General features: G+C 39.7%; 1 protein-coding gene across 1 annotated transcript in view; it reads right to left on the minus strand.

The window, feature by feature from the left end:
• Positions 1-202: 202 nt before the first annotated feature.
• The window catches only part of LOC121297441 (kinase suppressor of Ras 2-like), a 74,421-nt gene continuing 59,847 nt past the window's right edge, over positions 203-14,776 (minus strand). The window contains 4 exon segments of the mRNA XM_041223767.1: positions 203-4,884; positions 8,237-8,370; positions 9,103-9,232; positions 11,389-11,523. Of these exon segments, the coding sequence (XP_041079701.1) occupies positions 4,878-4,884; positions 8,237-8,370; positions 9,103-9,232; positions 11,389-11,523 (406 nt within the window). The 3' untranslated portion in view covers positions 203-4,877.

Raw genomic sequence — 14,776 nt, forward strand, 5'->3', positions numbered from 1 at the left:
TACTGGTCAGTATTCAGTATGTATCTGTTGGTGTGAAACATACATCTGTTACCCTACAGTGCATATGAATCTCTTCCAGTCTGCAGAGCAGTGTGAGATCAGATGTACCTGGCAAAGACTAGCCCCAGGCATTGTCTTGGCAGTGAGACCCATACCGGGGGGGCAGCTTTCAGTAACACACTCATGTGATGAAACAGTTCTCAAATCCTTTATTGGCATAAATAATTTAGACATCATTACCCCACCAAACGCGGCACAAAAACACACAATGGTAACAAACAGTATCTGCAGTTTTAAAGAGCTGACATTCAGTAGAACAGCTGAAATTATAAATACTTTCGTAAAGTGTAGAAAACTTTATAAACATTACTGTACAAATTTACAGAGGAGACCCATCACATCTTTGCACCAGAGACAATTGTTCTTTCAAACACATTTACAGCAAATAATAATAATAATAATAATAATAATAATAATAATAAATAATAATAATAATAATAATAATAACAATTGTAACCCTATAGATAATGAGGAGGAGGAGGATGCTAAGTTGTTGAAGATGATAATCATCCCAGCTCATTCTGCAACAGTCATCAAAAGTAACACTGAAAATTCACATCAAGCTGGTTGCACTATACAGGCTAAGACTATAAAACATACTTTTTCTTAGTTTACAGAAGTAGGCTTTTGCATTTGACAAAGCTTTCAAAGTCACTATTCACAAAAAACATGCTAGTTACTGACACTTGTGACCTCAAACAGTGACTTGCAAGCGAATTGAAGCCAACAGAGCATTTCAGCAGGGGTCCAGACACAGAGTGCTGTAATTACAATCATGCTGCAGAAACGAATGTAAAGTTACACGATAACCTTCAGTAAAGTTCAAAATAAAACCCACACACATCAGCTGAACAGCTCACCGTCTCCAGTTTCAAATATTTTATGTATAAAAAATATGCTTTTCAGTTAACATATTAAATTAATGAAGCCCATAATTATACATTTGTAACAAATCGGTCTAATGTGATTTCTGAAGTCAATTAATAAAGTAAGTCCAGTTGAAGATATGTGTGCATGAATATGATGCAACCACCCCTATTTAGAAAAATATTCAGAAGGCAGCATGCCTTTAATCTCTATATTCATTATGAATATGTAACTAAAACATGAACATGCTCCCAGATTTCACTTTACAGGTACAACAGTACTTTTTTATGTGGAATAAAAAATAAAATATTGAGGTATAGCTACAAAAAAAAAAAAAAAAAAAAAAAAAAAAAAAAAACCTTCTCAAGCACAAAGGTTTCAAATTTCAAATGAATCCTTTTATGCAAGAAATATTGAAAATAGATGAAAAAGTGGTTTGGGGCACATATTGCTTTTTTTTCCATTGTTTTATATGGGGGCAAAAAACTGCACCCTCATACGAGGCAATCATGCATTTGTGTCTTCCACTTGTCCCTATATTAAGACTAGAAGAGAGCTGAGTTTCCCAAATCTAAACTATCCTCCACTCTCTCTTATACAGTACAGCAAGGGGATCAAGAAAAAGGTGTCCTAATACCTAATACCTAATAACTTCTGTTTGTTTGTCTTCCTGTAGCGTCAACGGTACAGCTATTGCACATGCAAGAACAAAATGACAGGTTTATGATGACAGGGCAATGAAGTCTGGTCTGAATCCCCACTTCAAAGGAATATTATTTAAGACTTGTATATACAGTGTGTGTATGTGTTTATGTACACGTGAATGAGTATATGTGTGTGCATCTCGCTCTCTATCTCTCTCTGTCTCTCTCTCTCTCTCTGTGTAAACAGTTGCCTTTTTGTGTGCTACCCTTGTTTCCAATGTCTTCAGTGCTTATGCTTGTGAATATGAAATGAGTGTTTCTATCTCTAGTGCACGCTGAGTGGATGAGTAGTGTTCTTATGATAAGAATGAATAGTCATGATGTTTTGCAGTGAATCTCTGCCTTGCTAAAACAGAACCCTGATGTTCCACTGAACCCTTCTATGCACCAGCTGCAGTTTCCACCCCCCATAATGAAGCCACGCTCTGCATGATGCAGCCATCTCACCATCACCATGCTCGGAAAAAATGACCAAGAGACTTGCATTCAAGTGCTACTTAAATGTTATTACAGTTCTTAGCAACACTGACCCACATCCAGTGTCTATGTAGTGTCGGTAGAAATAATAAAACTACGCTGTAATTACAATGTTGTTGCAATTGTTTTATATGATATAATTACAGACTTGGCTGGTAAAAGCCAAGGTTTGACTGACATTGTTTAACAATGAGTATCACAGTATCACAAGCTAGTGTTTACACATGTTACAACCTCGTGAATAGTAATCCCCCTGCCCCATACAGTCCGCTGGAACACTATGGAAGGATTCATATTATAAGATGGATTCAATAAGCATCAAGAAAAAACGGCGTTGCAGGACAGAGCAGCAATCTGTTTTTCTGAAGGAGTTTCTTGCTATTTCTATACTGTTCCAATCCTCTTTTAGACAATGCCTTAGACTTCAAACTATGTGCCTATAATTATAAATATCTTATGTTTTCCTTCTTAATAAATACATATTTTTTGAAAAGCTGTGTCGATTATAACAGATGTGCTGGGTAAGGTTTATGCTACAGTCTGATCAAATTCAAATGTGCCCTTTTTTAATTGGGTTTAAAGACCATTCCAACTGTGAGAAGACTCTCAGTCTTAATAATCTGTCATAAAGAAGAAAAACAAATGCCCTTTTCTATCACTTTCTCTTTTTTTTTTATCTCTAGGGCTTCATAGGTTGTCATGGGAACGCTGAGTGAAACACAGCATGATGAACATGACATGTTGTTAATATAGTATCTGAGTTCTAATGCGGTGAAATTAGTTTAGCAGAAACACAGTAAATGTGCAAAACAATTGTATTCATAGCCTTGTTTTCTCCAGCCTGTCCTTGTTCTCTAGTAAAACATTCCAACATTTCCCAAAGTGCAAAAAAAAAAGCTAGTAAACTCTTTTAAACCTTCATTTGTGTGCCTCTTTTTTAATTGGCTGTTTAATTTTTCAAGAGTCTTTTCCTAATGTCTGCATTGCAAGCCAGTGTGAAGCGCACACCTTTTCTGCACGTGGTAAGCTTGTCTTTTGTACAATGTTATTTTAGCATAGGAGACAATCTCACTTAAGTAAGTCGGCAACCACTGTTTGCAGTCAGATGCTAGTGAGGGCACTGCAGCTGAAGCGTTACAAAAACCATGTAGCTTCACTCATAACCTCACAGAGGTATCCCCACTTAAAACTGCAGTTTAAAAGATAACCATCAGAATGATCTGCAGGTAAAGAAGACACCTAGCAAGCAATACAAACTCTTTGACTCGTGTGATGCCCTGCAGTGCAATCCCAATGAACATGAGGTGGCAATACTGGCACTACCCGTACGGACTAGCGGAGGGGAAGAGCATTCACCTGGGCATCCCAACCAGAGCTGGGGGTCCAATCCTGTCTTTCAATTCCCGGCTCCCATTGCCACCCCCTTTCAATCGATTCCAACACATTGATCACAATTGCAACTGGCAGCATTCCGTCAAAATGAGCTTCTCACAGTGGCAGCACATCACTTTACACTGAAGTCAATGTTAATGCCATTAAATGGGTATCATATGAAAGAGGCTGACAATGACGAAATCTCTAAAACATCAATTCCAATTCCTGCGAGGGAATTAAAATTGGAATGGGGAACTGATTACTAACGAACCAATCAATCAGAAAGAAGTGACACAGGTGAAAAAATGATTTAAAACAGGCAGTTGACACTGAATGTTAACTGTAGGCATTCGTATTTAGTGAGGAGTGGGGGGGGGGGGGGGGGGGGGTCTAGATTAAACCAACATGATGGTGCCATCATCTCCATTGTAAGACATAGCTATGCAGAACCATACACTTAGATTAAAATCAGATTAGAGTGTTACATTATTTGACATCACAGTGGAAATGGAGTTCATGATCTAGGAGCATTAGCTTCAAAAAGACCAGTGTGAGGATTTTATTAGTATTATTATTTTTAACTTTACTGTTTTACCACAATGTTAGCCAGCATATGATAAAGCACACTCTGTGTTTGTTATCATGCAGAAATATGAAGGCAAAGAAAATCAAACTTGCCAATTAGTTACTGTAAAATCTGTGTAAAATCTACAAGAACCATACAAGTATAAAATTTGACCACATCACTAACCTGATTTGCAAATCAAATCGTACGAGTATAAAGACACCTTTTATACAGAACAAACCAACAAATAACTAAACTCCAGCAGTCACACACGTGTGAATACCACAGAACATGAGGAAAAAGGAAAGAAAGAAATTAAAAACGAGTCCCTGAAATGGGAGAAAACATTTCTTTCACATATTACTGTGTGGTAATGTCATTCCGAAACAGTAATATCCATGGATTTCACAGTGAAGGCATTCATGATATCCACAGAGTTCTGAATAGTAGTGCAATGTTCATGCCTATTGAGGCACACAGGCATGCAGAGCAAACAAGGATATGGGAGGATCAAATAAAATACATCAATAAATACATGTTTTATATTTGAAACATGATATGTATAAAAAAAACACACACGTGAAATGAAATACAAACTAACACAACTGGCACGAGACGAGAAGTCAAAAGAAGTGAAATACAGCGTCGGAAAACCAGGTAATTTTTTGGGAAGGTTTGGGGGTGGGGAGTGGTGAGGCTTCCCTGTTTTGGATTCAGTCCGCGGCCCCCTCTGGTTCTTGGCCTCCGGAGTTCCACGGCCGATGGGGAGGGAGTAAAGCACAGGGGGAGGTGCATCACGCAAGAAAGGCACAGTCCCATCACTCAATCTGTCACAGCCTACAGCATGGGAAACAAATAGCAACATGTCAACAAGTACGTACGCATTCCCGGCTCACTTCAAACAACAGAGGAACGAGCGGCCAGGCGGCCAGGCAGAATGTGCCTCCCTGTCACAATGCGCCTTCTTGTCAGAACGTGCCTCCCTGCCACAATGTGCCTCCCTGTCACAATCTGCTACCAGCAGCAGAGTCTGACAACTTAGATTGCAGAATTTACCACCTTGTCAGGAAATGCCTTTTTATAATCTACAGGAAAAAGCAGGTAGAATATTCTAACACACTGACTTGGAATGTCAGTTTGCACAGATTCTAAAAAGACCACTAAGCAGCACGAGGTACACATGTTGATGATACAAGGTCTGAAAAATGATGTGTATGCTTGTGTTTAGTTTTAGAGGCTTCCAATATTAAACTCTTGAGAGTTTAGTGTGTGTGTGTGTGTGCTTTTCCCAAAAAAAAAACAACACCCCCCCACAAACTAAAAGAATATTTGCATGGGCATTGCTGACCCCTGCGCCAGTCAGCTGGGGCAAAGGTCAGTGTGAGTGGGAGAGACAGAGACATCGTTTGTTCCCCTGTCTGCCAGTCGGAGCTCAGAGGGAATGCTGTAGGGCAGGCAAGGTCAACAATTAGGCCTTTACTTTCCAGTTGTTTGCCCACGGTAGATGAGAGACAATGCCAAGCAGAGGGAGAGAGCCAGTGCTTGGTTTGGAACGCCCCTAGCCATTGGGTAACCCTTCACCCCCCCCGCCCGCCTCCACTCTCCCTGCCTCTCTAGGGCCTGTGTTCTGGACTGGAATCAGGATATTTAACTCCTTTTTCATTATGATTGCGCTGCTGGAAGCCCATGCAAATCGCTATATATGCAGCAGCGTACTGGCTCTGCGGGTGCAGTGCTATAGAGAGCACTTCAGGGTTGAAATGTTCTAATATTCATTCAAATAAAGAGTAAGAGAAAAATTGAGAATATGGTGGGACTCAAAGTCACAAGTAAATCATTTTACACCCTGGATTAAAATTCCCCCAAAACCAGGGTACATACATAGAATTGAAAACAGAGAATTTTCACAGTACACAGTTCTCCGCAAGTTACTTCTGATTGAAGTCCACTTTCTCCCCTCGTTGCTAAATCCAGACAAATTAGGAGCATCGTTTCTTCTGTTACGTGAAAAAGAAATGTCAGCTTCTACTTCTAATTAGTCTCCATTTGCAGTAAAGCCGAGGTCAGTTCTGAAAGCAGTAATGGAGGATCCAATCAGAGGCAGAAAAGGACAGAGCTGCCAGCATTGCATCTTCAGTGCCTGGACTTCACAAGGGCTTTCGAGGCAGGGGCCAAACTTTGGTCCCTCGCCGGCCAGCCTGCAATCAAGTAGAAGCTCACCCAGAGCAAGCAGGCACCTCTGAGGCAGGAGAAGTGAATCCCACCATCACAGGTACCTCACTGGACTCATCCATAGCATTCAACCCTCAGTCAGAAACTGCCTTTATCAGTCTTCTTGACATAGGGCAATTGACAATGTACCAACTGAATTATCAGTAAGTATTACAAAACAAAGTGGAACCCTTATGAAATAAGTAAAGTGTTCTTCATTAGACATGCTGTATATTTCCTATTGTGTTGTAGTGTGGTCTGGTGCTCAGAGTGACGAGTAGGAGCAGGGTTAGCCCAGCTAATCTCCCAGCACATCCACTGACAGACTGCTTGACCCTGGGGCTGGCTGCTTCACCTCATTGTACCTGTCCAGCCAGCTGTGAAAGCACGTCTGTCACTTCACTGACAGCTTACTTTTTTGAGTTGGGCAATCGTGGCTATTTTATGAATGATGACCAGGAAACTAATTATGTAACATCCCTATTTCATTTGCTCATCTTTAAAATTGTAATGCACCTTGCAACGCATCTTCCACAAATCCGCGCGTGAACATTATTGTGGATTATAGATTCATGTTAACCGCTGCATCTTGCAGGAAATCTAAATATTTTTGTCTTTATTACAAGCGTTAACATTACTGCACATCACAAGCATTGTACCATTACCAATAAGATACATCTCCAACATAAAGTGTGAAACAGTTGGACATATTCAGCAAAAGATCTCCGTTAAATCTCTTGTATCATTAAATCATTTCTTACTTCATTTATAGATGTATCCCCAACATTGTTCAGTTTTTTTTTTTTTTTTGTGCACATTTTAATCAGTGATATCTATACTGCATTAACTTAACTATAAAATGTCATAAATAATTTGAAATCTGCAACTTTTAATTAAGCTACTTATTAGTTTAATTAAGGGCTTAGTTAAGCAATTGCGAGCTCAGTTCAAATGAAAACCAGAAGACACAGGGGTCCCCGAGGACTGGGGTTGAAAGCCACTGATGTAGATAATCTAAATTAATGTGTTAGTTTGTCATAGCTACTTTATCATATAACTGTCCATTCATTTTTTCTTATAACATTCAACGGTTTCTGATTACCTTTATCCTGTATCAAATGTATAATAGGAATTTCACCTGGTATTTTTTATATTTTTGTTCCGCTAGTTTGATATTTATAAAATGTTATAGATACAGTACATCGTCAAAAAATATAACATTTTATGTATGCAGCTATAGGTCAAAAGCTTGATGACTGAAATGCACTGGACACACACATGCACGCACACACACAAACACGCACGCATGCATGCACACAAACGCACAAGCACGCACACACAAATAAAAGTCTCAAACAAAAAACATAAATGACCATGAAACAAAAACCCATTGGGAGAGTTTTAAGAAAAACAATTGCACTGCGTAGTTGACAACTAAAACTATCTTTCTGCAAATCTATTCTGTCAACAGGCCTGTACCTGCCAGAGAATTGGTACGCAGGGATTCGTGACAAAACAAAGGAAGTGTATAGCTGTTGCAAGATCTGCCATGAAGTCAGTCAGTGGTAGAAAAAGAATGGTTTGTCCCCAGCAGAGAAAATGGCAAGGATTCTAATTACAGTGACCATTGAATTTTTATGTATAGGTATAGTGTAGACACACACTGTACATTGTCTAGGCAGCTTAGATTGCCTGCTTGGCAGTGTAAGAGTCTGCTCCTCCTAACTCATTCACATACTCAGCTTAGCTTGCCTGCTTGGCAGTGTAAGAGTCTGCTCCTCCTAACTCATTCACATACTCAGCTTAGCTTGCCTGCTTGGCAGTGTAAGAGTCTGCTCCTCCTAACTCATTCACATACTCAGCTTAGCTTGCCTGCTTGGCAGTGTAAGAGTCTGCTCCTCCTAACTCATTCACATACTCAGCTTAGCTTGCCTGCTTGGCAGTGTAAGAGTCTGCTCCTCCTAACTCATTCACATACTCAGCTGACTTCCAGAAGTGTCCAGGGTGGGATAGGCGGCGATTGCGCTTTGGCAATTTTTCAAGCATCTCCATTAGTTTGGAGAAGCTCAGTCTCTCCTCCTGCTCAAATGCCCAGCAGAAAATCAGGATGTCCTGGAAATAAAAAAAAGTTTATATTTTAAATTGCCATTACTCTGCAAAAAAAAATAACAATAATAATTCTGAAATGAAATCCTTATGACTTGTATTCATAAAGAGACCAGTGTGCAGTATCAAATCTAAATACTATTCAAAGGCCAGGACCCGGGCAAAGGGCTCTACAGTATAGAGTCAGCACTCTTCAGAGGTGAGTCTAAATACAGGACTCTGTTGCCTGGTTCAGCCTGGTTCTTTTCTGTATCTACAGCTGTGACCAAAAGTGTTGCATTACCTAGAATTTTATATATATATATATATATATATATATATATATATATATATATATATATATATATGAACATAAATTTAGATATTTTATTTAACATCATGTAATCAAAGAAACTACAAAATTATATTGCAAAAGCCTACTGGAAGCCATAATAGTAGTACAGTATTTCATGTTAGATTTCAAAATGTCCCATTTTTCAGTTTTTGCCAGTTATTCGTTAAGTATATGGAAAACTACAAAGCGGTATGTAATTCAATATGTTGGCATAACATTATTCAGCAGGTTTCACTAGACTTCATGAAGTAAAATGAGTTCATTCTGTAAGGTGATGCAAAGCTGTACACTATCAAGGCTATCTACAGAAATGAAACACCTTGCATTGCTCGCAGTCTCTTTAGTTACAGAGATACTGGGGTACTAGGTACATGCTCAGGCAGCCACAGTGCTGCTGTACTCACAGATATCTCTTTCCCCATGCCGATCTGGCTGAGGTTAGGTTTCATTCCGCTTCCCACTTGCCATATGATCGCCTCTGCTGGTTGATTCTTGAAAGGCCACTCGCGTGCATGTAACTCATACCAAATAGTTCTGGAAGCACACAGACGCACATGACAGCTTCTACAGCAAGTGACCCTTTGCTTCTGTTTGGGGAAATTAGTTTGGGGGCTATAAAGTTCTAGTGCAAAATGTACCCAATTCTTTTTTTCAAATATAAAGAGAACTCTTTTCTGGTCTTCCAAGTTTACCATAGCATATCTGAACATTGCTTTTCCTTGATATCCCCATGCTTGTCCTATGAATTGGTTTATACCATGGTTAACCACAGTATACTTATCTGTAAATGTTTGCCTATGATTTACCATGTATACACTGTGATTTTACTGTGCTTTACCACACTCTGATATGCTTTTACTCTGGTGTACCATAGTAAGAGGTCATCAGCATATGAGTATATAAGTCTTTCTTTCTCAGTAACTGTAGAAAACCCTTTTTTAAATACAGAAGCTTATTCTGCTACTCTCCTCTTCATGTGGTTATTATTAATACTCTGCAATGCTTTCTGGGCTGGGTACAGCAATTCACTGCATACTGTAGGAATGGCTGGTTCAAAATGCACCTTTGTGGGTTTGTGATTGGAGAGACAGAGAGAACGTTTCTGGTGTCTGCACAACTAAGACCTTTCGGCACCGGAGCTTTCCTGCAGCTCAGTGAAAATAAAACATCCTACAATCTGTCTCCATGTGCCAAAGGATTGTGCCAAAGGGTTTCCCCAAGGTAAGACAGCCGTGAGCGGGCAAGCTGGAACAGAACGAGAGCTCACTGACTCGTTCAATCAGAGCGCCATCCAGAACCACCAGCATCCACATGTGGTGACATCTGAAAATGCAACTGCGTTAGGAGTCATTAGACCAGTGCAGTGGGAGGCACTGTGCCCGCAAACTTACTTTGCGCCTCACTCCGCTTTCTATTCCAGGCTAGTGCAGTTGGTGTAGAGTGTGCTAAATGTATTTCAATCACTTGCATAAGATCAAGCTGTCTGGCAATGCACTTCAAAGTATATTCCACATAGAAGCTAAGTGTAATTTAACAGCATTCACAAAACTGTCTCATTCTTTACTGGCCCTTTAAAAGCCAGATTGTACATACAGAAACAGATGCCCATACCAAACCTAAATAGCCTTTAGAAATCAACGTCAAAGTAAAGTATTTAACTTTTTTTATTTTTTTATGACACGGTATACAATTACCAAGAAACTGCTCGGAACAGTGCTTCAGCTGCTGCAGGAGTGCCTGGAAGTCACCCTTGGATTCAATTTAAATGAGGGTGCTGCTATCCTTATAGCAGCTTTTGAAAAAGTAATAAAAAACTAAAAGAAAAAATATATATTTTATTTATTGCCAGCTGCTTAGCGTGATAAAAAAAAAACCCACAGCAGCTGAAGATTGTATTGTGGAATAGCATAGAACCTCCTGCCAATGCTTCTCCCTCAGTCCACATTAACAAACACACACAGGTCGTATTTATACTGCTCTGAGATCTCTGTGTGCTGCTGATTGACTTTGAGCCACACCTGTTTTTATTGGGTTCTTTGTACTTTGTAATGGTCTTTGTATTGAGTTCCAGGACCCCCTTGTAAATGAGACCTCAATGGGTAAATCTCCTGGTGAAATAAATAACAATAAAACCAGTTATCGTTATCATAAACCTGCTCTGTTTTCCTTTCTGGGTCTTTTTAAAGCTGCTTCAAGGATATTACGTGTGCATTCCTAGTTAAGCTGTTTCGTGCTAGTTTGTCTCGTTTGCTTTCGCTTGCTTCAGAGTACAGCCCGCAATCAGTATACAGCGCTGGCGTCAGATCTTTACTGAAATGTGTCGTGCCAAGTGAGAGGCTGAATCACTCCTGTTTAGGAAGGAAACATCAACAAAGGATTTCATTAGAAATGTATTAATCAGATGCTGTTTAGAATGTGTTACTTCCTGTGCATGTGGCCGATCCACCATGAACAGTATATACTTCTTAAACAGCATTCCATCTATACCTGAAATCATACCAAATACATTTCCAGTGCTGTAGACTCATAAAGATGCTGAGATTAAAATGTTACTTTTCAAGCGCTGTAGAAACTTGAAAACCATGACATAGTGAGGGCGGCAGTAGGTAGCATGTGGCAGCAAGCAGTAATAATAATAATAATAATAATAATAATAATAATAATAATAATAATAAACACTTTGAACCTACCCAAATGCAAACACATCGGACTGCTTTGAGAAAGGGAGCTTGTCCTCCTCTGTGTCGGGTGAAAGCTGTCGGATGACCTCAGGAGCCAGGTGACACAGCCAGCCGCTGGGGATCCTCAGCTTGTCCTCTCGCCTGCTACAAGATTGACATGGAAGGAAAAACACTTTGAAAAGAGCACAAAGAAACCTTGCTTTACTGCTGCGATAAAGGTGGTGCCGGCTACTGTCTGCAGCTCAGAGTAAACGCCCTGACATTCGGTGAAACAGGGAGGCAACAATTACCTACCTGCTGTGAGTGCGGCTAACCTGAAAGCCCTGTAACACAGAATACATACAAAATCTAATTAAACGCCAGATTAAAAAATCTGCCGTAAGAACCAGTCAGAATCACTGGAAGCATTACAGTTTGGAACATGTAGTTTGGAACATTTAGTTTGGAACATGTAGTTTGGAACATTACAGTTTGGAACATGTAGTTTGGAACATGTAGTTTGGAACATGTAGTTTGGAACATGTAGTTTGGAACATTACAGTTTGGAACATGTAGTTTGGAACATTACAGTTTGGAACATGTAGTTTTGAACATGTAGTTTGGAACATTACAGTTTGGAACATGTAGTTTGGAACATGTAGTTTGGAACATGTAGTTTGGAACATTACAGTTTGGAACATGTAGTTTGGAACATGTAGTTTGGAACATGTAGTTTGGAACATGTCAGTTTGGAACATTACAGTTTGGAACATGTAGTTTGGAACATGTAGTTTGGAACATTACAGTTTGGAACATGTAGTTTGGAACATTTAGTTTGGAACATGTAGTTTGGAACATTACAGTTTGGAACATGTAGTTTGGAACATGTAGTTTGGAACATTACAGTTTGGAACATGTAGTTTGGAACATTATTTGGAACATGTAGTTTGGAACATGTAGTTTGGAACATGTAGTTTGGAACATGTAGTTTGGAACATTACAGTTTGGAACATTACAGTTTGGAACATGTAGTTTGGAACATGTAGTTTGGAACATTACAGTTTGGAACATGTAGTTTGGAACATGTAGTTTGGAACATGTAGTTTGGAACATGTAGTTTGGAACATGTAGTTTGGAACATTACAGTTTGGAACATGTAGTTTGGAACATGTAGTTTGGAACATTACAGTTTGGAACATGTAATTTGGAACATGTAGTTTGGAACATGTAGTTTGGAACATTACAGTTTGGAACATGTAGTTTGGAACATGTAGTTTGGAACATGTCAGTTTGGAACATGTAGTTTGGAACATGTAGTTTGGAACATTACAGTTTGGAACATGTAGTTTGGAACATGTAGTTTGGAACATTACAGTTTGGAACATGTAGTTTGGAACATGTAGTTTGGAACATGTAGTTTGGAACATTACAGTTTGGAACATGTAGTTTGGAACATGTAGTTTGGAACATTACAGTTTTGAGTTACTATTGAACTTAAACTGCTCAGATTCAGCAATAGGCACCGACAGTGTATGCAGTTTCAAACTGAATTTTGAAACACCTCGATCTGATTCACCCCCCACTCGTGAACGACCAAGAAGTCAGTTACTAACATCAATAAGCATCCCGTTCAGAAATTGCTGTATCTGCCAGTTTCCGTTTTTACAAAACAGTAAGCTTGATTAACTGCAGTTTAAAGACTGGGACGGTCAAACTGTTTTGCAGTGCCTTATGCATTGCTGTGAAATGAGATTCAGTAAGAACTCTGTATAATAAAGTCTAGACTTCTACTTCCAACAAACTCAGCTTTTAACTTCTCATCAGTTTAAATAATTCCCATGACATTTTAACAAACTGTCAGAATGCTAAGTTGCACCGCAGTGATGTTCTTTGCTGTGTGTGTCACTGCCTCGGATCGTTTGCATTCTCAAAGGGTTCAGATCCTGTTGCCCGCGTGGAGCAGGAATTGGACTGAACTGACGAGTCCCATCGACTGGATTTCTGAACGAGAATATATTCCATTTCAGCGCAGCCACAAGTGTTGCATCACAATCCCACACAACTCCTGTCTCAGTAAATGGAGGGGGGGGGGGCTCTCTGAGAATCCCTGAATGAAATACGAACACTGTTTCTGACAGGACTTTTGACAACGATAACCAGCTGACAAGGGCTGGTTCCTTTCAATGCCCAGCTTGGAACTGGTTCATAATAACCTGACTTGTTAGTCAGCAATTGTCAAAAACAGTGACTTTGCTCCCTGCAAACCAAACAAGAGCAATCCAACTAACTCACAAGGTACATTCTACTTTGACTGCTTTAATTACATTACACTGTGCCGGTCAATGCAAGCACAAGACATGTATGCTGTTGTGGGAAATCGACCTACTATGAACGAAGCCCTTCACGAAATATCGGAACATTGACACAGACTTCTTGTCAAAACTTCTGTCTAACATTTAAAAACGTTTATTTTTTATACTACTGGTAAACTAATGGGCCAATCTTTACGGCAACTAAGAATCCCAAGTCAAATTTCAAGGCTAAAACTCTGGCTAAATAACCTCCACTATAATAAGGGTTCATATTACAACTGAGAAGCTTCTCGGAAAAGCCCTCCTGTTACATTCAATTTAATGAGAAACCTTGTAATTAAAATGACTTGATTACAGTACGTTCTATTTGATTAGGCAAAGCTACAATTATTGCCCAGGTTAAGCACGGACACGTGTTTGTCATCCAATCCACATGCTTGCCGGAGTCTGATGATAACTGGTGAATGTCTTTTGAGATGATAATGGAATCAAGTTTGCTTGTGTGGTGTTTCCTGCAGCTGCAAAGGGACACACAGTTCCTGTTAAGGCTGACATCACTGCAACTCTTGAACGTTACTTTGTGGTGGACAGGGCTGTAGGATATTCATTAAAATAGCTTGCCCACTTCATGCTGTCCTTTGCGGACTGCAGGTTCGATGAGACACCAACACACAGACACAACGATTCAGGGAATTCACCTGAAGACTTGCATTAGATCTCGAGTTACACATACCTCTCTTCTGTAGCAGTGTCAATCCAACACACACAGAGGTGTTGGGCACGCTGTCTCTAATAACATAATATAGTATAACAAAACATACGTCCCCCATGTCCACTGAACTCTCGCTCTCTCACCTAACCTTGCGGGACTGTTAGTCTCTCACAGGAGACACTGTCGTATCCTAAAGGTAAAGCACTCATGAGAACACAATCACTATTTACGCATTTACTATCGAATGGACAATTTGCCCATAGTGGAAAATACAGGTCTTTGGCATTATTAGATTGAGATCAAATTTGCGTTTTAAAATACCTGAGCAAAACCTATGAGCTATGCAATTCCAGTTGCAGGTCAGAAGTCCAGCTGAATCAAAGTGATGCAAGCC

This window comes from Polyodon spathula, chromosome 22 (genome assembly GCF_017654505.1).
Source record: "Polyodon spathula isolate WHYD16114869_AA chromosome 22, ASM1765450v1, whole genome shotgun sequence".
NCBI classification, from domain to species: Eukaryota; Metazoa; Chordata; class Actinopteri; order Acipenseriformes; family Polyodontidae; genus Polyodon; species Polyodon spathula.